This window comes from Neolamprologus multifasciatus, chromosome 2 (assembly GCF_963576455.1).
Source record: "Neolamprologus multifasciatus chromosome 2, fNeoMul1.2, whole genome shotgun sequence".
Taxonomy (NCBI): Eukaryota; Metazoa; Chordata; class Actinopteri; order Cichliformes; family Cichlidae; genus Neolamprologus; species Neolamprologus multifasciatus.
The window spans coordinates 20161226-20185484 of record NC_140440.1 but is presented as its reverse complement, the minus strand read 5'-3'; the positions used below and the strand labels follow the sequence as shown (position 1 = coordinate 20185484).

The 24259-nt window shown below is 40.5% G+C and overlaps 3 protein-coding genes across 4 annotated transcripts in view; 2 read left to right on the top strand and 1 right to left on the bottom strand.

The window, feature by feature from the left end:
• The first annotated feature begins 1722 nt into the window (after nt 1–1722).
• Nucleotides 1723–24259, top strand: part of cysltr1 (cysteinyl leukotriene receptor 1) — a 37514-nt gene continuing 14977 nt past the window's right edge. The window contains exon 1 of the mRNA XM_085130374.1: nt 1723–2933. The gene's annotated coding sequence lies outside the window, so the exon portion shown is untranslated. The remainder of the gene's footprint in view (nt 2934–24259) is intronic.
• On the bottom strand, nt 2793–8413 carry LOC146524266 (uncharacterized). Its single transcript, XM_085130393.1, has 2 exons — nt 6600–8413; nt 2793–5811 (listed from the first exon to the last, which is right to left on the bottom strand). Exons 1-2 carry the CDS (start codon nt 6632–6634, stop codon nt 5016–5018), a joined length of 831 nt encoding a protein of 276 aa, XP_084986519.1. The 5' UTR covers nt 6635–8413; the 3' UTR covers nt 2793–5015.
• LOC146524265 (uncharacterized) lies at nt 17481–22933 on the top strand. 2 transcript variants are annotated; one of them, XM_085131948.1, is made up of 4 exons: nt 17481–17797; nt 17897–17959; nt 18062–18124; nt 18238–22933. In XM_085131948.1, the coding sequence occupies exon 4, from the start codon at nt 19514–19516 to the stop codon at nt 22844–22846; it is 3333 nt and encodes a 1110-aa protein (XP_084988074.1). In that variant the 5' UTR covers nt 17481–17797; nt 17897–17959; nt 18062–18124; nt 18238–19513; the 3' UTR covers nt 22847–22933. The 2 variants fall into 2 exon arrangements, with proteins under 2 accessions (XP_084988074.1, XP_084988083.1); XM_085131957.1 differs by having other exon boundaries at nt 17481–17959.

Genomic DNA, 24259 nt, shown 5'->3' with positions numbered 1-24259 from the left:
AGTGATGGAGAGAGTACGACCGTGCAGTTTAAAGCGTGGGCGTACTTACATTACTTTAAGTTTTAGTCCGTAAAAAGTGACAAATAACATTAGCGTACACTGTACACTATGCATGGAAAGAAAACTTCTATCTACAGCGAAAAATTAAACTTCAAATCTGAGCGAGCGCCTAGCACGCCGCCACGGGAACGTGACATTCACAGAGAAACCCCCGGATCCTCCTGCGGACATGACTGCAACACCAGGCAAACCTCCACCTGCTCCACTCCTGCTAAACAGGTGAACATAGATTTAAGAGCGACAGGACTTAGTGCCGCTGAATCTTTGATTTTATTTATTTTCTGCTGTCTTTTATTTGCATCTATTTGAAAGAGTGTAAACAGAATATGCAGAAAATAAGTTTAAATGTTAAACAATTTCTTCAAGTCAAAAACTGTTTCATATAGTTAAATCTTTGCTTAATGCAGTGTGCATAAAATTAAAAGATTAAAACTCATAAAACATTTTCTATTTGATTCAATTTCATATGATGGATTATGCATAAAAAAAGAATTGGGCTGAAAGGTCTGTTGCTTTATTACGTATTCAGGTTGTGTATCATGTTTTTAAAAAAATTACTAAGTAACTAATTACTTTTGAAAATGAGTAATCAGTAAAGTAGCGGGATTAATCAGTAATTAGTTACTAATTACTTTTTTCAAGTAACTTGACCAACACTGCTGTCAAGACTGTCCTATGCTGGTATTAATTCTAATAAACGTGAGCAAAAGAGAGCGACACCCTACAATGAGTTGAAACATTAACTTCTTATTTATTCCTGCTTAAAACTGATTATTATGAATTTCAAAATCTTATTTGCTTTTCAGTGTTATCAACTTTAACAGCATTAAATTAACTAGGCATATATTTCTTGTCTCTCTTTTTGACATATTTTTCAAGTAACCTGTATTTGACAACACTATAATAAAACTGGAAATTCTGTATTTGGTGCGACACTCATGCGACACACATGACCACTGCTATGAAAACATTCTGGAGACGCAACTGCAGCAGAAACGACAGAAATCTCTGCTGGAAACATATAACAGTTTGTAAATATTTTATTTATACATAAAAATTAAGGAGGAAAAAATACTTTTCCTGTATATTGTGACTACGTTTTCAGGAAAGAAAAATCAGTTAAATACAGTAAAATGAACGTGTGTCACAGCTCAAGGGATGGACATGCTAACCTGTCTAGAACAGGTCTGCAACCTTTACTATCCTAAAAGCCTTTATGTGTGTTATCTTTCTGATTTCTCATCCACAGGAAGAGATCATCATACAGATTCACCAGAATAAATGAGAACAAGGCGTCAGGTGGTAGAAGTAGGCTATGATGAACTTTTTTTGCTGTTTTTTTTTTTAAATATACATTTATAGGCCGGACATTTTTACAGCTGTTTAATCTAAAGAAACATTTACAGCAAAATGTAACAAAAATAATGAATTTTCTTCTTAACATTCATCACTTTTGTGCAGCTCCAGAGCAGCAGGTTTTAAAAACATAAAATGTACTAATGGATGGACTGCTGTGCAGTTTGGTGAATGCTTCCAGCGGATAGTCTTTGTCCTGTGACTCTTTGTGTGAGCTGATGTTTTATTATATATACTTAACAAAATGTAAAACTGTAACTTACTGTCAGTTTAATCAGTTGGTGAAAATCTGCACATTAATTGATAGATTTCTTTACAGACATCATAGCTGCAACAGTGTGACAAAGCATGTGGCTTAATGATCTGGACTGATGGATTTTTACGAGTTCTTTGACACTGGAAAAATGAAACAGTCCAAATGAGGGCGCTGTTGAACTACATGTCAAAACAAGAGGCCATTCTGTACTGTTATATGTTACGGACTGTTTCATTGGTGACAAATGACATGTTTTTGATGAACGTATCACAACCTCATCTTCAAGAAATGTTAGGACAAATAAATCAGGTCCTATCAGGACTGTTGGCAATGAGTGGATACAGGTTTGGTCCATTTGCTAATTAGTAAAAGTCAAACACAGAAAGAGTTTTAAAGTGGCCGACAGGCAGGTTGTTGGTGACTTTTACATGATAGAGTTTTAAGCATAAAAAAAGAGTAGATAAACTCGAGGAGCATGGCAGCCTTCCTGAGAATCATGGTTAGCAGGATCAGAGAAGAAGTGAAACCCAGTCCACAAGCACGGAGGCAAAACAGCAGACGCATTATTATTACAGATAAAGGCAGTGGGAGAAAACAGGAACATGAGAAGGAAAATACCCAAGGTATGAAAAAGCCTTATATTTAAAATTGAAAGACAACACATCAAAGATCAAAGCTGAGAGAAGATGAAGTCTAAATGTCAGAGGGCTCATTACAGACATACAAACTTCGGTCCGTAAACCTTTGATGCAAACCTGTCGAGCACAAGGTCCATGTTGATTTGAGATGAAATGACCCAGTTACCACGGTCTCTCCTTTACAGCCTGTAGTGCAGATGAACCTTGACTCATTTGAGAGAACAAACAGGACATGTTGTTATTTTTAAAAGTGTAACCTCCCACATTGTTCCCCTGTGAGTGACAGCTGCGATGCCAAAGTAGTCTGTGTAGGGCGACCACTGCCAAACATCACGGGAAGGAAGCGGCCACCGAGGCCCCTCTTTCTTAAGCTGTTCCTCGCTTTTCAGCTTTAATTGATTTCTTCCAGGAACACTTGAGTTTGCAGCTACACACTGATACACACAAACACAGTAGTAAATAGGTTAGCATAGAAGCAGAGTTCCTCGATCCTCTTCAGTCTTTTACACTGTGTCAGGAGCTCCTTGGAGTGGATTATGTAAAGAAGCAGAGCAAGCAGCTCTGTGCTTCCTTCTGCTGGACACACCGCACACTGCAAGAACAAACTCTGGATTCACTCACAAGTACGTGGAAGCTGCTGCTCACATTAACTTTGAACCATGTAATGTGTTCACCCCTCTCTGTCGTTGGAACTTCCTTAATTTCATCATGTATGGCAGAGACAGAGCACATATTTCCCGGGACTGACTGCTGTGGGTGATGTGGTTATGTCGCAGATTCTATCCAGATGTCGTTATCTTGAATCTCTCATGTGCTTTGTGACAAATGTGAGGAGTTCAGGTATTACTGTGGTGGTTGGTTAGATCATGTCTTGATACAGCCCTGCCTGCCAAGCTGAGTGTTTGTGGCTTTGGTCCTGCCCAAAGTTACCCACATTTCACTAACCATCCATTAAATTGTTTAGGAAAATTATTTTCCAATCAGCGTGTGCGCATTTGTACTATCCATATAGTAACAAACTAAATCAATAGAAGACATTACGGAAATTACGCTGAAGCCATTTCCATTCATTAGAGCTTCCTTGTGACCCATCCCAGTTTGTTGTTTTTGCTGTTGTTGTTTTCCGTTTTCCCGCACAAAAGAAATGATGAAAAGCTGCAGTGAACTGGAAACCTTTTAGAAAAGACTGTTATGAGCTCTAGTGTGCGGTTTTACCGCGGCAAACATTTTATTGTGTTGCACTCTGGTATTAACATCATTTCCTGGGCTGGCTGCCAGTTTAAATAAGGGAGAGACAACAAGTGAGCGCTCATTTGCACGTAAAGCTGATCATGTCATATAAGCCTCTCAAAAATCAAGTGTGAAAACCGTGTGTGTTCAGATTCCCATTTAAAGGATGTTTTGTCCTGTTGCAACACATTTTGTTGTACCAAAAGTATTTGTTTTTTTTAGTAATATATGTCAATACATCATTTTAAACTCTAAGCAAATTTCAGGTGTTACTCCAAGTAATGTTAAAAAAAACAAAACTTGCTTTTAGTTTGTGTTTACACATGAAAAGTTGCATTTAAAAGAATTAAAAAGTATTTTTATGTCTTACAGTCAGACGTTTCTCTGCTCAGTTCATAAAACACTGTACATAAAAGATGGGCATTAAATGTGGTTACTGAAAAGTGAAACGGCTTAAATGTGAACTCTTTTTGAATCGTCGTGCCGAGCAGGGTGTGACGACTTTGAATACAAAGAAAAGAAGAATTGTTTAGAAGTTTATGAGAAAATTACACTAATTCATATTCGATATGTGACCTCAGTAAAGAGCTTCCTAATGAGTTAATGGTTATAGTCACATGTTTTAACTCTTACTGAATATAACATTACATTCATTTTGTCAATTATAGTCCCATTAAGACTCAAACAGATGCAGATAAAGCAGGGAATATTTTAGTGCATGGCTCCTCCTGTAACAGATAAAACACAATAATTCCAAAGATTAACCCCTCGATGCCTATACCACATTTGATACAAAGAATGTACTGAAAAACCTGAATAAACTCCACAATGCAGCTTTTTTTCCCAAATGCCAGATAAAGCAAATATGATACAAATTAAAAGACCATCCATTCTCTTTTCCTTGTATCCTTATCAGAGTTGCTGGGATAAGCTGGAGCCTACCTCAGCTGTCATAGGGCAAGAGGTGGACTCAAATTAAAGGTCAAATTAAAGGTCATTTATAGAAATTAAAATGTTATTAACTTTTAAAGCAAATTCCTCAGATCATTCATAAAGCTAATTTTCCTCAATGACGATCTGTTTATGAAAAATCACTTTCATTTTACTCTGAAGCTCCTGAACTGGATAAGTGGCTATGCAAATGGGAATGCAGAAGATGGATTAGTCACTGATTAGTTGTCTATTTATAACTACTGTAAGTATGAAACACTTGTATTTCCTGTTCCAGCTGAACAGAAGGCCTAGTGTAACTTCTACTTTGCTTTCTGTAGTCAAATTCATGTTTATTAACATTTTAAAGCATTCATTTTTACATCAGTATATTTTTTTTATTGGTTTTATAAATTAAAATTAAATAGTCTGTATGACAGATTATTCGCAGAAAAGCTTACATAGTCTGGCTTGTAAAATACGTTTTTATAAATAAGATTTTGTTTTTGTATAAATACAACCATTTCCCCTCTTCTTACAAAGGTCTAATAATAAGAACTCTTTTTCCTCTGTGGTTGACCATAGAAGATGGTGTAATGCAGCCATGAATTCACCAGCCATAACATCTTCCTCAGATAACATGAGAAAGTAGGCAGGGAGGGGGGAAGTACGATGCCAGGAGGGGAAATCTGAGCATCCTGAAATGCTGAGGGGTACGTCTGAAGTCTGAAGTCCTGCAATGTTTTGCAGTGTAGCAAAGACGTGAGTTCCAGCAGCACAAGCATCCAGGCCAGACGGCAGCTGAGCTGCGCCCAGCGAGAAGTCCTGAATCTCAGAGTCTGCTGAGGCCAGCGTGACACCAGCATGGCCTCGAGTCCCAGCAGACCCAACAGCAGCAGAGAGGCCAGCTGATGTGCATCAAGCAGCAGATGACAGAGCACTTTTGCGGCCTCTCTCCACCAAACCAATTTCCTGTCCTTCATAAAACTCACCTCCGCCTTCCAGCCCGCCTCCTCCATCCACTTGCCCAGGGTCGCTCCCAGCCGAATCGCCCAGTGCAGCAGCACCAGGCTATCTGAGTGAGCCAGTTGGCTCAGGAGGACAGTGGAGGGCTTGGTGGAGATGTGAGGGGAGCGCAGGAGCAATAGAGCACGCAGGCTGAATACACAGCCCAGAAGCAGGGGGAGGCCCACCCCATGGGGGAACAGCAGCACCGTCACCAGCTTCAGCAGTAAAAACCTGCGTAGCCATCCTTTGGAGGCCGGGTGCACCCCTTTTGTGACTGAACCAGGAAGGCAGAGGCAGCTTATCTCCCAGATCGACTTTAAAAGTTGATGCGACCTGCAGAGAGTGCAGCACGGGGCGGTTAGCTCAGAATGACATAAAACAGTTTAGACACTAAATAATTCTCTAAATTGTCGCTGCCTCACCACAGACTCACTGCTGACTTATCTTGTCTACATAGATTTCTTAATGCTGTTCTCTATTTTTATGAGTAGGCAGTACTACTCATGAAGGCAGAAGCCCAGGCAAGCAAACAAACCACTGATAAATTCCTCAGCTTTACAGGAATCTTAAGATGACTCATGTTAACTTCATTTAGCCTATAAGTCAATTTACACTGAAAAATACAGCAGTAAGTTATGCTTTTAATTGGAAAATAAATATAACGTGCAAACTTTTAAAATTTCCTAAGCAAAGTAGCTATATACCAGTTTATGTGTATAAAAACTCTCATGATTCACAGTATGTATGTATTCAAACCTTAACTAAAACTATCTGGAAAACAATACGTTTGAAACTGCTCTTATTAATTATAAAAGTTAGCTTCATTTAGATCAGGGGTGGGCAACTCCAGGCCTCGAGTGCCGGTGTCCTGCAGGTTTTAGATGTGTCCTTGATCCATCACAGCTGATTCAAATGGCTAAATTACCTCCCCAACATGTCTTGAAGCTCTCCAGAGGCCTGGGAACAAACTAATCATTTGATTCAGGTGTGTTGGCCCAGGGTGAGATCTAAAACCTGCAGGAAACCAGCTCTCAAGTCCTGGAGTTGCCCAGCCCTGATTTGGATCATTTCCTCAGCTTTGTTAACCTTCGTCTATCGCTTCTAATATCTAAGGAACTCACCTGTGTATAGACAGGAAGTCACGACTGAAGGTCATTGCCCTGTTTCACCTCTTGTGCGTTGATCCCTTCTTTTTTTAAAAATCACATTTTAGCCCCTCATCCCAGCCTGGCTGCCGGTTTGGGCAAATGGAAAACAGTGACTGTGAGGAGCCCCAGCTCTCTTCTCCTTATTAGTGTCAGTTGCTTCAGCTCAGTTGGCTCATTCTCACTCTGTGGTGTCATGTCTGTGAGCAAAGCTGGATCTGACTCACGAGGGCAGAGGATCTGTGCCCAAGAGTTATCTTTTAACAGCGGACATCAGCCTAACCTGTATGTTTTTCAATGTGGCACAGAGACAAAAAGGAGTTTCCTCAAAGAGCCTTTTATACAGACTAATATCAAACCAGTAACTAATACAACTTCATATAATTTTGTCTTTTTTCTTTTTAGATGTATGATTGAAGAGTTGACTAAACAGCCAGCATGTGCTGCCAACATGTCATGTATTGCTGTAGGGCAGGTAGAGACATGTCCACAACAAGGATGTGATCACTACAACAACTGCTGCCAGCTAAGAACGACTCATTACTTGACTCACTTTGACATTAGTTGTATTCAGTTCAAGTTTGTTTATACAGCACCTAGTTACAACAGCAGCCATCCAAAGTCACTTTGTTCTGCAAGCTAACAACCGCACGAAAACCCCAACAATCAGATGATTCCCTATGAATGAACTCTATGCAGCAGTGGGAGGGGAAAACTCTTGTAAGAGGAAGAAACTTCTGGCAGAACCAGCTATGGGTTGGGGGCAATGGGAAAGACTGGACATGTAGCAGTGGGGAGAAAAAGGAGGTGACTGGAGAAGAAACCAGCGGATCACACAGAGTCTGAGCCTATAGCGGCGTAACTAAGGGACGGTTCAGGGTCACCACATCCGACACAAAGACTAATCTTAAAAGTAGAGAGGGTGTCTAACTGGCCCAAATGGACACAAACTGTCTAATGGCTGAAGGCTTTTAGGACGTTTTTGTATGAGAGAAAGCTTTTAAATTAAACTCTGTGATTAAGAGGAGGTAATGAAGAGAAGCCAGTACAGGAGAAAAATGCTCTATCTTTCTGCTCTGTTTCAGCTTTTTGGATTAACTGCACAGCCTGATAATAATGAATTACAGTAGCCTAGCCTAGAAGTAATGAATGCACAGACTAGCTTTTTGGCGTCAACCTAAGACAGGATGTTTCTGCGATATTGGGCAGATGAATGAAAGGCTGTCCTAGATATTTGTTAATGTGTGGATTGAAGGGCATATGCTGTTTAAAAACAACTCCTGGGTTCCCCACAGTGTTACTGGAGACCAAGGTAATGCCATCCAGAGTAAGACATGCCTAGTTTAACTAGATGATTTGTGCCCCCTGGCTTCACAGATAAATAAAGCTTGGTATCATTTGCAAAGCAGTAAAATTATATACTGTGTTTTCTAATAATACTGCCTAGGGGAAACATGTATAATGTAAATAGCATTGGTCCCAGTAAAGAACCCTGAAGTCCACGATTAACTTTTGCATGTGAAGAAAAGCCATTTACATCCAAAAATCTGAGTTTATCAGATGTGATTGAAACCACTGCTGCACATTTCCTTTAATACCAATCCTATTATTGGAAATATTAAAGATAATAAAGGAAAATGTCAATTTTATTTAACCTCCTAGGACCTGGTGTCCACATATGTGGACATCACATTCTGGGTTGTCTAGACCAGCGGTCCCCACGGACCGATTTATGTCCGACAATATTTTCACGGACCGGCTTTAAGGTGTTGTGGATAAATACAACAAAATAAAACCAGTAACAGTACAAAAAAAGAAAATGTATTCATAGCACACAGGAAAAGATCCAGGGAAACTGAGTTAACGATAAAAAATAACGATAAAAACTGATAAAAACCCTGAAAACCATAAATTTCACACCCGAGCCTCAACTCTCGCAGCCCAGTACCAAACGACTCCCGGGGATTGGGGATCGCTGGTCTAGATCACAATACTTAATTTTGCTCTATAAGGGCCTGATATCTCTTACGAGAACATTACACTGCGAATGTCGAATGTTCTCATATGTGGATATCAGACCCTTATAGAGAAAAATCAGGTAAAAAGATAATTCTTTGATTTTACATTCATCAGCTCAAGAAGCAAAGCGAGGTTAAAAATGCATGCCATGAAAGAGTTCAGGTCTTAGGAGGTTAAGGTAACAAATGTATCAAATGATGCACTGAAGTCTCCCAGGACAAGCACAGAGATGAGCCCATGGTCAGAGGCCATGAGAAGGTCATTAGTAACGTTCACTACTGCTGTTTCTGTGCTCTGAATCCGGACTGAAATTTCCTCAAATAGATAAGTCCTTTGCAAAGTTAGCTTAGTTAGTTGTTTCACAGCTACTCTTTGAAGAAGTTTTCAATAAGAGAAAGGTTGGAAAAGCTCAATGATTAGATGAAACATTAGATAAGGCTTGGCACGTGGTGCCTAGGGGCAGCATGTCGCTGCTCTGGATGAAGTAGTTATTGGAGAGAGTTTGCAGAGGCTGATGGGAAGGCAACTGTCTAGATAAACATCAGTAAACAATAAGGTAGCTATAATTAATGAGGTACTTGTCTGAAGGTCGTAAATATTTTTTCCTTGAATGCTTACAACGTTGTTATTGTGAAAAACAAAACATAAAGTTTGATGGAATTCTTGGGTAAAAGAGCTCCAAGGCAAATAGGTTTACTACAGAAAAGCAACCTTGTTTTGTTCCTCTTTCTTTTATCAGTGAGAAACAGTAAGAAGTCTGCGATTTGTGAAGGTGTTTTTTCATACAGCAACAAATTATTTATCCAGGCTGATTGAGAATTATAGCAGCAAGGCAAACTTGTCTAATTTGTCCCTTTCTTTTCAAGAGAAGCCACGCTGTCCAGTATTGCATGAAGTGTGGCATGCATCGCTCCTAACAGGAGCAATAATGCAATATTTGCCAAAAATGCCACAAACTTTGCATATTGAATTGCTTCATGTATTTGTTGCTGTGCTTATCACTCATAACAGGTGCAAATTTATTCTGTCTCTAAGCTGGTAAACACTTGTCTGCTGGCTGGACTGAGAATAGGCGTTTTTACTTTTAGTCTGGTGCACTTTGCATGCAGTGTTTACACAGTGAATAAACCAGACGAGTATGTTTGTATCAGACTAGACATGACAGTTCGTTTGTGAGTTCTCATACACATGACTTTGCCAAAACTAACACTATTATGTTTATTAGTTTGATGCTTATATGAAAAGAGAACGGATTTATGGTAGTGGCAAGAGGTGGAGGGATGAGATTCTAAACTAGCATGTTATAAAGAAAGTAATGTTTCAGAAATTAATGAAACAATAACAAGGAACAAAAAGGAATGAATACTTTGCAAGTAATATTACAGTGGCTCTAACATGATTTATCCAGGAAAACATTGGGTGTTAAGATTTTAACACAAGATTTAAGATTTAAAAATATTTTTTTCCCATCACTTCCTCTGTCAGCTTCATTGTCCAGGATGCAAAACATATTCAGTTCAATTCAATTTTATTTATTACAGCGCCAAATCACAACAACAGTCGCCTCAAGGCGCTTTATATTTTAAGGCAGACCGTACAATAATACATTCAGAGAAAAACCCAATAATCATATGACCCCCTATGAGCAAGCACTTTGGCGACAGTGGGAAGGAAAAACTCCCTTTTAACAGGAAGAAACCTCCAAGAGAACCAGGCTCAGGGAGGGGCTGGGCCATCTGACCGGTTGGGGTGAGAGAAGAAGGACAGGATAAAAACATGCTGTGGAAGAGAGAGAGCGATTAACAAGTGTGATTCAATGCAGAGAGGTCTATTAACACATGTTGAGTGAGAAAGGTGACTGAAAAGGAAATACTCAATGCATCATGGGAATCCCCCAGCAGTCTACACCTATAGCAGCATAACTAAGGGAGGATTCAGGGTCACCTAAACAAATATAGAAAACATTTTACAATACATGCTGAGGCTAAGCATGGAAAATGATTGTCATTGTGACATATCAGCATGCCATCACACTGCCAGCTCATGCACCGTCTATCTATCATCAGCAAGGAATCCGATCTTTAAGTGATGACATATGAACCCTGCTTCAGGGTCAAAACTACTCTGCGTTTATTAAGGCTGTTGTGTGTTTAACATGTTTTAATGCTTTGTATCTTGTTCTATTTGATCTGAACAAGCCCCTAAAAAAAGTCAGTGATCACTGTCAGCCTCTCTCAGTTTTATTACCACTGTTCATTTTAAAGCTTAGTTTTTAAAACCTTACGATGTCACTACAGCCCAGCTCATGCAGCAGTATATTAATGACTAACCTCGTATTGTGGATGGATGATCTCAGTTGTTCTCCTGACTGAAGTTTGGTCTGTTTACAGCATCCTGCCATGCGATTGCATTTGTCTCTAACCATCGGGAACCCTCACATTAACTTTTATTGAGTGGAAAAAGTTAGCGTTCCTCCTCCAGCTTCACTGTGTTTATGTTATGCTAACTTAGCTGTGTATCTAGCTTATATACCAGCTAGCCCAACTTGATTAACCCTACAAACGTCACAGTTTTCTGTCTTCACTTACGTTAAAAGTGATAGCAGAGCTGCACGTCTTAATTTGTTTCAGAAATCTCTCAGTCAGAACATGCTATATTATATTTAGATGGAAACTAGCGAGCTAACTTCCTGCTAACTTCTAACTCTGTTAAATTTAATAAATTTTGTTTTCATGGATGCCTGGATGTTAAACTTAATTGTTACACCTGGTAGAGCACCAACGCTGATCATTTTATTAAAAATGACAGAATTCAGATAGTTTTCAACTCTCAGTAATGCCGCAGTGATCATTTGACTTTGGGACCTACAGCGTAGTTTGGGCCCAGACACAGCTAATGACGTCAGACCAAATAGGTTATAAACAGTTCACCAAATGAATGCTCTCTGTTCCACATCAAAACCGTTATATATAATCTCAAATGAATAAGGATCCTTCATCTGTCAGTCTGTCTATTTTTGAGAAATGTTCTTCTAATCCACCTCTAGTTGGTGACTCTTTGGCCCAAGCTGGAAATTGTTAGGATGACCAGTGTGTGTGGGGTGATGGTGGTATTGGGGGTGTCCACGTACACTGAGCCACATTTCTTTCTTGTAATTTCTTTAAGCAGCCTCCAAGAATAGTTCACTCTTAAAAACAAGTTTTCAAACAGCTATTTGAAAGGGTCTAAAATGCTCTTCAGACTGGGTCTTGCTACAAAAAACGTTTTCAATTAATTTAATCTTTGTCTCTGTTTTCCTGTGACAAATGACCTCAGTCACTCACATATGCTGTATGGATGAGTGGCTGTTGAGAAAGTCTTAAACCCACAGTCTGCATGTTCTGCACAGTCACATTTTGAGCAATCGCACACACACGTCCTTCTAGCTGTCTTCATTTCAAAACAAACTTTTACGGTGGCCCTGAGAGGCCAAACGGACTGCAACTTCAGAAAACACTTGCAAAAAGAAAAATGCTGCAAAAAGAAAAATGCTGCAAAAAGAAAAACACCTGCAAAAAGAAAAACGCTGCAAAAAGAAAAATGCTGCAAAAAGAAAAACACCTGCAAAAAGAAAGACGCTGCAAAAAGAAAAACGCTGCAAAAAGAAAAACACCTGCAAAAAGAAAAACACCTGCAAAAAGAAAAACGCTGCAAAAAGAAAAACGCTGCAAAAGCACACAAAACACAACGGAAATGTTTCTGGGAAGACAATAACCCGACGGACCAGTTGCACGAACCAAAACATGTATGTATGGCTATATACCAATTCAGGGTCTGCAGCCTTAAAGTACGCAGCCTTAACGGTCCTCAAGGGCCGCATACTCAAAGACCACTGAGGCCGGAAGTGCGAGGCTTGTAGGCTTGTGAAATGGGACGGTCTAGCCTCCGTTGCGCTGCCCAAGTTGCCTAGCAACCATGATACTAATAGCTGGAAACGTTTTATACAGCATTGTTTGACAGAAATGAAGGAGAACATATTTTGTACATTTGTTTCAACATGAGCTTTGTGTGATTTGATAAGTATCTGAGGCTGAGACCACAGGACTGTAAAACATGATTGTTGGGCTTCATTTCTGTACTGAACAGTCATTTAAGATTAGCTAGTAAATAACAATTATCTAATGTTGTTCATGAGACTAAAGTCATCTCACTTTGGTAATGTAAATATAATATGGCCAATATTATAGTTATATTTATCATTATTAGTTATTACAGCAGTGAGTTTGAACTCCGTGTCAAATACTGAGCTTCAGTAAAGATTCAAGTTGCATTTATTTATATTTCCTATCACCTTAAATCTTCACTCAAAGACGAGTATCTTTGACAGTGTATCTATAGATGTATTATATATAAGAGACAAATATTGTTCTTTTAATATGTTGGCGTTACTAAATTTGGCCCAATGCTTACATATATGTGTAAAAAGCAAATGTACGAGCTGTGATAACTGTGTCTGATAGAATGAAGAGTAGACTGATATATTAAATATTCCTTTATTGGGTGAGAAAATCAGACCATGTCAAAACTGCTTTAAGTCATACAGAATAGATATCAGAGCCTTAAACAGGCTGACTTCTGCTAAATGGGACAAACTGGGCAGAAAGTATACAAACACATAACATCCTTATAGAATATGATGTAACACTATAGATCAACTTACCTATTCAATTCAATTCAATTCAATTTTATTTATATAGCGCCAAATCACAACAAATGTCGCCTCAAGGCGCTTCATAGATACAGAGAAAAGCCCAACAATCATATGACCCCCTATGAGCAAGCACTTTGGCGACAGTGGGAAGGAAAAACTCCCTTTTAACAGGAAGAAACCTCCGGCAGAACCAGGCTCAGGGAGGGGCGGCCATCTGCTGCGACCGGTTGGGGTGAGAGAAGGAAGACAGGATAAAAGACATGCTGTGGAAGAGAGACAGAGATTAATAACAGATACGATTCAATACAGAGAGGTCTGTTAACACATAGTGAGTGAGAAAGGTGACTGGAAAGGAAAAACTCAATGCATCATGGGAATCCCCCGGCAGCCTACATCTATTGCAGCATAACTAAGGGAGGATTCAGGGTCACCTGGTCCAGCCCTAACTATATGCTTTAGCAAAAAGGAAAGTTTTAAGCCTAATCTTAAAAGTAGAGATAGTGTCTGTCTCCCGAATCCAAACTGGAAGCTGGTTCCACAGAAGAGGGGCCTGAAAACTGAAGGCTCTCCCTCCCATTCTACTTTTAAATACTCTAGGAACAACAAGTAGGCCTGCAGAGCGAGAGCGAAGTGCTCTAATAGGGTGATATGGTACTACAAGGTCATTAAGATAAGATGGGGCCTGATTATTTAAGACCTTGTATGTGAGGAGCAGGATTTTGAATTCAATTCTGGATTTAACAGGAAGCCAATGAAGGGAAGCCAAAACAGGAGAAATATGCTCTCTCTTTCTAGTCCCTGTCAGTACTCTTGCTGCAGCATTTTGGATTAACTGAAGGCTTTTCAGTGAGTTTTTTGGACATCCTGATAATAATGAATTGCAGTAGTCCAGCCTGGAAGTAATAAATGCATGAACTAGTTTTTCAGCGTCACTCTGAGACAGGATATTTCTAATTTTAGAGATGTTGCGCAAATGGAAGAACGCAGTCTTACATATTTGTTTAATATGTGCGTTGAAGGACATATCCTGGTCAAAAATGACTCCAAGGTTCCTCACAGTGTTACTGGAGGCCAAGGTAATGCCATCCAGAGTAAGAATCTGGTTAGATACCATATTTCTAAGCTTTTCCGAGTACAATGACCTCAGTTTTATGAATCTGAGGTCATTGTACCTCAGAATATATAAAGCATATAAACAATTACAGCAATATGATGCAACAAACACAGCAGTACTACTAATCCAAAATACTCAAAGCTTCATAAAACTGAAACAAACATTTATTTTTAGGTCCATTCTGCTGCTGATGCATACTTTAGGTTCTGGACATTAAACTTGTTTCTGCCTTTCATAGTGTGTAACTTGAAGGCCCTGAGTACTTTCTCCCACAATGAAAACACTGGGATGATAAAATTATTTGAACATTACCTAATAAGACTGATTCAGGACAGACAATTAGTTATTCTAAACTTGTCCTTCACAAACAGGGAACAGTCTGTCTATTCTCTCCATCTGTCAGCTGCTGCTGGCTCTTCCTCCTCCTCTTCCTCACACACTGCTGAGTTTGTCCTGGTGGATCATCAGGGGTGCAAAGCCTCACAGATGATGTGCAGCAGTGGGTCCCTCAGTCTGTCCTCACTCTGGACACTTGCAGTTGTCACACATGGAAATCAAATATGTGATGAGCTCCAGGATTCAAACACAAGTGTAACTTATGAATACATGTTCATACTTTTATTCCACAATCAGAGAGAAACAAACAGAGAGAGAGTGCAGGACAGACAGACAGGTGACAGTCTCAGGTGTATACACTGCTACAAAACAGCACAAGAGAAGGAGGATTTAGTGTTTGTGTTATTACGATTGCTAAACAAGAAGAGTTCCCAGATGGTACAGTGGACACATGTGTGACTCCTGCGATTAAAGCATCTTTCTTTCAGCTTAACAAGTGAACCGTCAGCTCGTTCAAACACACGTTAAAGTCCGTTTGGCTCGACACCACCGAACAGAGGCAGCAATATAACATAGCTAACATTAACAGTGCAGTGAATCCTGCTTGTGCCGTGATATTCAGGACTGCAAACCGAGCAGCATTCACTGACTTTCAGCTTGTTGTGTTTGTGGATATATGACTGACTTTAATTATTCACAAAATCATCAGATTCTCTGTAAGATTAAGGTCGACTATCGAATGGCATATAAAGTAAAGGCTTTAAAAAAAAGTAAACGCTGAAGGTACAAACATCGCTAATGTCGCATAACTTTGCCGGCATGTGGCCAACAGTAATGTTTTAATGTTCTTCATTATTAAACATTTGCACATAAATAAGTGACATAATAGTCAGTACTTACTTTTGAAAGTTTACTCTTTGGCCGCTCCGCTTCCACTTCTTTGAAGTGTCTCCCAGTACCAGTGCACTTGTTAGCATGTTTTGGTTCGTGCAACTGGTCTGTCGGGTTATTGTCTCCCCAGAAACATTTCCGTTGTGTCTTGTGTGCTTTTGCAGCGTTTTTCTTTTTGCAGGTGTTTTTCTTTTTGCAGCGTTTTTCTTTTTGCAGCGTTTTTCTTTTTGCAGTGTCATGGTCCTGAGTCTGCCGACTCAGTGTTTTGTGTTTCTTTGTGCTTTTGTTATTCTGAGTATGTATTCTGTTATTATTTGCCATTTGTTAGGGTTCTGTTCTGTGCCTGCCCTGGTCCCACTTCTGTGTTCTGTCTGTCTATGGTGTCACACTGTCTGCGTGTGAATCTGTCTAAGTTCAGTGTCTCGTCTAGTTCTCTGTGTCTGTGAGTTTCCTGTCTTATTCTGAAGGTCCCCGTCTCATGTGAGTGTGTTCAGTTTACGTTTCCCCTGTCCCATCGGCTCTGATTTCTCCCAGGTGTGTTGCCCTCCTGTCTCTCATCTCCTAATTACCTGGTGTGTATTTATACTGCGTGTCTGCCTGTGTTCCTTGTCGCGTCGTCTGTGTTTCTCGTTGAATCTTCTGTGTACTCAGCATTATTCCGTGAGTAGTAATACACTTGCACTTTTTTTTTTTTTATAAATCTGACAATATCTCAGCTTGCTGCGATGCATGCAATTTATTTTAAAAACGGCACAAGTGGGAATTTCGGCATGTTCACAAGCGTTTTATTTAATCAATCCCCCTAGTTTTAATTTAACTAGTTTTTCACACATCTACTGGGTTTCTTTCCAGGGTTGATGCGATCATTTTATTTAAAAATCGGGATTTCGCAATGTTGAACTAAGACAAACCTGCCTAGACAAATGGCAGGGGGTGTAGTAAGGTTGTTGGTGGGAAACAGGACCTCCAGAGTAGGTGTCTTTTGTCTCTTCGAGAACTCTGGGAAGTAGCAAGGGAGTGTTAACCTTAAGGTGTGAAACAGGTGTGTACTGAGGCTAGACTAATTTTATAAATCTGACAATATCTCAGCTTGCTGCGATGCATGCAATTTATTTTAAAAACGGCACAAGTGGGAATTTCGGCATGTTCACAAGCGTTTTATTTAATCAATCCCCCTAGTTTTAATTTAACTAGTTTTTCACACATCTACTGGGTTTCTTTCCAGGGTTGATGCGATCATTTTATTTAAAAATCGGGATTTCGCAATGTTGAACTAAGACAAACCTGCCTAGACAAATGGCAGGGGGTGTAGTAAGGTTGTTGGTGGGAAACAGGACCTCCAGAGTAGGTGTCTTTTGTCTCTTCGAGAACTCTGGGAAGTAGCAAGGGAGTGTTAACCTTAAGGTGTGAAACAGGTGTGTACTGAGGCTAGACTAATTTTATAAATCTGACAATATCTCAGCTTGCTGCGATGCATGCAATTTATTTTAAAAACGGCACAAGTGGGAATTTCGGCATGTTCACAAGCGTTTTATTTAATCAATCCCCCTAGTTTTAATTTAACTAGTTTTTCACACATCTACTGGGTTTCTTTCCAGGGTTGATGCGATCATTTTATTTAAAAATCGGGATTTCGCAATGTTGAACTAAGACAAACCTGCCTAGACAAATGGTAGGGGGGTGGGGTGTAGTAAGGATGTTGGTGGGAAACAGGAACGTCAGAGGACCCCACATTCATCTATTGGAGGACTCTGGGAAGTAGCATGGGAGTGTGAACCTTAAGGTGTGAAACAGTTGTGTACTGGCATTGTTCCTGAGAAGGTATTTAACTGAGACCTATGCTAGGCTCAGGGTGAACTCTGCATTCGTCGCGACAACACCACTTTCTTTGAGACCATCAAAACTATCATCGTTCTTTATAACATGGACATCTTAAACGGTAAGTAAAACAAAACCTATTATTGTATTTTTAAAAGTGTTATGTTAACATATTATAGGATATTCAAACTATCTTTTTCCTAAAACAAAAGCTTAATTTTCAGGAGTTCGGGAGAACGGCACAGCACCCTTTTCTTTAGAAACGGGGGCTTTTACAGATGGAACAACTTCTCTAACAGGCACAAGGTGTGTACAGAATTACGCGATTTTTAATCGTATGTATGTTTTAAGCTTGCGATTGTTTTAAATTATATAATAACAGAGTTTTTCTTTGATTTGTTCCAGGGTTAACAAACTGAGCAGGAAAACATTCAGACACCGTGACCACAGAGCCCATCCTTACAAAAGGTATGTATACAACGGGGTGTATAATTGTGTATATTAAAAAAAAACAGCAAATGGGGTTAAACAATTCCAAATGTTCTAAAACCGACCGTTTTACACATACAGAGTCACGCCAGAGAACCTTATGTGCGGAGAACCAGGGCCGTCAGGAATAACGCACACTACAAGGTAAGCATAGGTATATATATAAATTAGATAAAAAGAGATAGAGAGGGAGACGCACTTATTCTGTTTGAAATGGGTACATGTATAAATGTTTTAACACATATCTATCTTCACAGACTGCAGCACAGTACCCCTCCTCATAATGATCAGGACACCGTACTCCAGACGTTTTTGGAATGTTTAAACAGTATCGACCTCCCAGAACAACAAAAACCTGGAGCTTTGTGCAACAGTGGAGAGTCAGAAGCGATCTTCATCAGCGGTCCTGCAACACCCCCGAGTGAGTGCTTGCCTCGTGATTTCTCTGATGTTTTTGAGTACAGTATATCAGATTTCGATCTTGTTCATATACCCACCACACCAGAATGTGTCAGAAATAGCATTGATTCACACATAGATTTTGAAGACGACGGTATAACAGACTCTCAAATATCAGTGGCGTATGATGCTTACATGAAGGTTTCAGACGCTCAACCTGCTGAACAGAGTCATATAGCTTCATTAGTTGATAAATTATGTTTGATTGAAGCTAGACTCAATCAATACCACCAAGAAGCACAGGTACAAAACCAACAGTTTATCAAATTCATAAAAAAAGTGTGTAGTACATTAGACATCATCTGCAACAAAATTTCAAGACCCTGACTTTTAAAATCCAGACCATGGACCCTCCAAATAAATTATTTAAGCATAATAACGGAACCTCCACTCCTGTTAGATGTTTTGACTTAGAGACTTTTATGCAGTGGGCTGAAGAAACAGATAACAAATTAGACGATATTATAGCTAGACTTAATAGTGTGCCTGCATCAGCCTCATCTGATACACATCCTTGTCAGACTGTTCCTACGCCTGCTATTGCTGATGGGGCTAATGTTGTTGTTGTTAATAATAGTGATAGTACATCAGGTGTTGCTCGGACCACTGTTGTTACTGATGCTAACCGTATTGCTGCTGCTGCTGGTGTTATTGAGTCTGTTACCGCTTCTACTAGTACTACAGACACACATGCGTGTCCGGGCACCGCTGCAACACCACACACCCCCTCAGTCATTGTAAATTTCTCACAAAGTGATACTATCGTGATTGAGCCCGTTGTGCAATCTGGATCTGGCAGGCGCTCCCAGCCACACATTAGAGAGATACCTAATTTTAATGCTCGCGAATTGCGTGAGCGCCTTGATTTTAGGGGTATAAGTCTTGATCATCCAGAACAAGTACCTGCGCGAGTGCTTAGCCAATGTGGTAGACCGAGCTGTGGCTGGATCTCAACAAGGCAGTGTTCTAAACGTGGTCCTGCATGGCCCCTCGCTGGCTTCAGATGTTCAGGCTGTTTTAAACGCTGATGATCGGTATGATCCGGAGCTGTTTCTCGATCGAATTGCACAAGTTATGCAGAGTAATGATGAATCTATCGGTGATGATGAATTAGAGTTTATTGTCACGGTAGCTCAGAACAGTAGTGGTGGGGCTCGCTTAAGACTGGCACAAATCCCTTATGATGAGATTCTCTCAAAGAAAGGCAGACATTTATACACACCAAACAACACACACAACAATTTGTGCTTCTCCCTATGTATAGCACATTCATTAAACTCATCAGCCTCTGAGCTAGAAAAACTCGCTACAGCTAAACGGATGCATGCTGAAGTAGGTCTATGTGACACACAGCTAGTATCATTCACCGATGTCAGTAAATTTGAGAAGCACTTCAACATTAAGATTGTAATCTATTACCACACAGAAGGGCGTAAACGCCTGGAATGTTTTTTCACACATGAAGAGCCAAACACAAACACGTTGATGATGTATCTCCATAATCAACATTACCACATGATTTTAAACCCAACCGCTTTTCTTGGTGCATCCTATGTGTGTAATTTCTGTTACAGTACATATAATTCACCATTACATCATAGCTGTAAACATAGATGTAACACATGTTATACACTCTGTCAACACCACAGGGGTCCCACAGTGAAATGCAGCGACTGTAACCGCATCTGCAAATCACAACACTGTTACCAGCAACACAAATTACCAGAATTAAAACACAACATGATCCCCTGTGATAATATGAAACATTGCATGCACTGTGGCACCACATATAGAGAATCCAAGAAATCGCCACACAGATGTGCCCAGCCTAGATGCGAGCACTGCCGCGAGCCTAAATTACCCGGAGACTCCGACCATCAGTGTTTCATACAACCTGTTGAAAAACAGAAGCCTAGCGATAAATACATTTTATATGATTTCGAGACTAGGTACCACAACGGTAAACACGAGGCTAACTTTGTGTGTGCGTCTGATCTGAAGGGCAATAAGTTCACATTTAACACATTAAAGTGTGTGGAGGCGTTTGTGCAACATTACAGACGCCCAAGGTTTCGTGGGTACACGTTCATAGCACATAATGCATCTGGCTTTGACAACTACATACTCCTCGAGTACTTTGTCAGACAGTGCATAACACCTAGTGTCATAATGAGCGGCAGCCGTGTGATTTTGATGTATGACAGGGACTATGACCAGCGATGGATTGATTCGTTCAGCTTTTTGCCCATGGGCCTTGCCAAAATACCCTCTGCTTTAGGTTTTCAAGACCTGCAGAAGGGCCATTTCCCACACAGGTTTAATACGAGGGATAATGAGCATTATGTGGGCCCGTACCCAGACCCCTCCTTCTACGGCTATGAGTACATGTCTGAAAGCGATAAGGTGCGATTCATGGAATGGTACCAGGTTGCCTCACAGAATCCCTTTGATTTTCAGGCTGAACTCAGGCGTTACTGTGTTAACGATGTGGATGTCCTGCGTAAAGCATGCAGCATTTATCGTGACACGTTACTGGGTTGTACACAAGTTGATCCATTCATGTATACCACCTTGGCTGCATTTAGTATGGGTGTGTATAAAACGCTGTTTCTGCCTAGAGACACGCTCGCTCTCACGTATGACGGGGCATACGTTGAGCAGAATAAGACGTTTTCTAACGTCTCTATCGAATGGCTTCAATACGTGTCCCACACCACCAACAAAGTGGTAAAACATGCTCTCAGAGGAGGCGAACAGAGGGTTGGACCGTATTTTGTGGACGGTTTTGACCCCACAAGTAATACAGCTTATGAATTTGCAGGATGTTTTCACCACGGCTGTGTTAAATGTTACCCCGAGAGTGAAGTTAATCCTGTCAGCAAAGCATCCTATGGACTGCTGCATCGCATGTTTTGTGACAAAGTTGATGCACTGAGATCACAACACAGTGTGAACGTAATAGTGATGTGGGAATGTGAATGGGCTGCCTTGAAGCAGACAGACCCTGCAGTTGTGGCTTTCATGCACACATACAGAAAGCCAGAACGCATGAATCCCCGAGATGCCCTTTTTGGAGGTCGCACAAATGCTATAAAGCTGTACCACAAGACTGGTTGTGATGAAAAAATATTTTACTACGACTTCACCAGTCTCTATCCCACAGTGCAGTCTAAAAAAGACTATCCTGTAGGACACCCTCAAGTCATTTACACCAACTTTGACAAGCTAGAAAATTATTTCGGCTTTGTTAAATGCACAGTGCTCCCCCCTAAGGGTCTTTTTCACCCCGTCCTTCCCTACAGGTGCCACGGAAAACTGATGTTTCCACTCTGCAGCATGTGTGCTGAAGACCAAAACCAGCATACTGCATGTGGGCACAGGGACAGTGAGCGGGTGTTGAAAGGCACTTGGGTCTCATTTGAGCTTGAAAAAGCTGTTGAGAAGGGATACAGGGTTCTTGCTATTGATGAGGTGTGGCATTTCCCCAATAAGACCGACACATTGTTTAAAGACTATGTGAAAGCCTTCCTAAAACTCAAACAGGAGGCCTCGGGGTATCCTGAACACGTCAAGACACCTGACGAACAGAAGAAGTACATAGACGAGTATTATGAGAAGGAGGGAATAATGCTAGACCCATCCAAGATTTGTGTAAATAAAGCTGTTCGTAACTGTAACAAGCTGTTGCTAAACTCGTTATGGGGTCGTTTCAGCATGAGGTCAAATATGGCATCATCTGAGCTCATTACAGACCCTTCCAGATTTAGCCAGCTAATGTTTAGCGACCAGTACGATGTGCGTCAGTTTTGTTTCATCTCTGACGACGTCGCAATGGTGCAGTGGCGGCATGCTGATGGTAGAGCTTCCCGTGTGAAGGACGTTAATGTCTTTGTCGGGGCCATGACCACTGCACACGCCAGACTCATGCTGTATGATTTGCTAGACAACTTGCAGCAGCGCGTGCTGTATTGTGACACGGACAGTGTCATTTTCACGGCACGCCCTGGCGAGTGGATGCCTCCTCTAGGTCCGTTTCTGGGGGATCTCACAAGCGAATTAGACTGTGGAGAGGGTGGTGTGGAGGATTACATAGCGGAATTTGTTTCCGGTGGGCCAAAATGCTACGCGTATCACACATCGCTGGGCAAGACCCAGGTCAAATGTAAAGGCGTGACACTGAACGCACTAAACTCAAAAGTTGTCACCCATGAATCCTTGAAAGGTTTAGTCCACAAGTTTGTAACCAATCAGACATCAGACGCACACCTAGTTGCCGTGTCTGATAGCATCAGACGCGATAAAAAGAAGCTTCATTTGAAGAATAAAACCATTGTGAAAAAAGTTAAAGTTGTTTACAATAAGCGCCGTGTGCTCCCAGACTATACAACCGTACCTTATGGATTTTAAATTAGAACAGGGGTTTGACGCCCGGTTGCAGCACCCGTTCAGTATGGTGGTCAGCGGTCCCAGTAACTGCGGCAAGACTTTTTTTGTTAAAAGCATAATTGAAAATTCTTCCCGGATTATATCATGCAGCATTGACAATATTGTATATATATACTCATGCTGGCAGCCATTATATGACCAGCTTCTTAAGATAAGAGACATAAACTTTGTTAACGGTATACCCGAATCTCTTGCTGATGACACCCTTCTTCCTGCAGAAAAGAACAATTTGTTAATTATAGACGATGTAATGAACGATGCAGCTAACAATTTAGAAGTACAAAATGTGTTCACAAAGTATGTGCATCATAGGAATTTGAGTTGTATATATCTAGTTCAGAATTTGTTTATTCAAGGAAAATCCAGTAGAACCATTTCCTTGAACACTAACTATCTAATATTGTTTAAAAATCCGAGAGATAAATATCAGGTTATGCTTTTAGGTAGGCAAATGTTTCCGGGTAATACTAAATATTTTATAGAAGCGTTTAATGATGCCACATCCACAACATACGGGTATCTTTTAATAGACTATAAAGCTAAGACCCCGGACTATTTAAGACTCAGAACAAATTTACTATCAGAGCGTCCGGTTGTTTACATTCCAAAACAAAAATCAGCAAAGAGGTGAAAGGATGTCATCACGCATGCGGAGGAATCTGTCTCTGTTGGAGATGATATACAGGGCTCCTCCTACTCTACGCAGAGTTATTATTAGTAATTCAAACTTAGATTTTATCAATGCGCTGTGTGAGATAGCCTTTAATGTATTGCATGGTAACATACCACTGACCAATCAGCAGTACAAACAGCTGAAAAAGAAAAAATCAATAATCAGACTGATTGCAGACAAAAAAATAAAAACTTTGAAAAAGAGAAAGACAATCAACCAATCTGGAGGGTTTTTACTGCCGCTATTAGGGGCTGCAATCCCTTTCATAACCAGTCTGATAGCAAACAGGTGAAAATGGAACATGTGCAAAAGATGTTTTTGGTACCCCAACACCAGTTGGACTTAATAAAGCAACAGCAGCAGCAGCAGCAGCAGCAAACAGGCAGCATCAGACAACAGTCTCAGAACGAGTTGGACAAGGAGATGTTACAAGTGTTACAAGATTCTGACATAGATGTGTATGAGAAGGCTAAAAAATACAGCGATATTCTCCAAAGATACCTTACCCTTGTGAGACAAGGTGCCCGTGAAAAGAATGTATTGTCTTTATCATTACCTGAACAATTTAACAGGGATGTGCAACCCCAGTCGGCGGACACATCGCCTGTTCATGGTGATGCAGGGGTGAGGGATCTTGTTGCGGAGAATGTTTTAACACACATACCTAAAAGGAGTAGGAGGAATGCAGAACTTATTCTATC

What these genes read in the sequence shown, in the direction of transcription:
- LOC146524265 (XM_085131948.1), top strand. Translation starts at nt 19,514, where the DNA reads ATGCAGAGTAATGATGAATCTATCGGTGATGATGAATTAGAGTTTATT.
- LOC146524266 (XM_085130393.1), bottom strand. Translation starts at nt 6,634, where the DNA reads ATGACCTTCAGTCGTGACTTCCTGTCTATACACAG. An exon ending in GACTTCCTGTCTATACACAG is followed by an intron (nt 5,812 to 6,599) that starts GTGAGTTCCTTA and finishes CACTCTCTGCAG; the next exon opens with GTCGCATCAACTTTTAAAGT.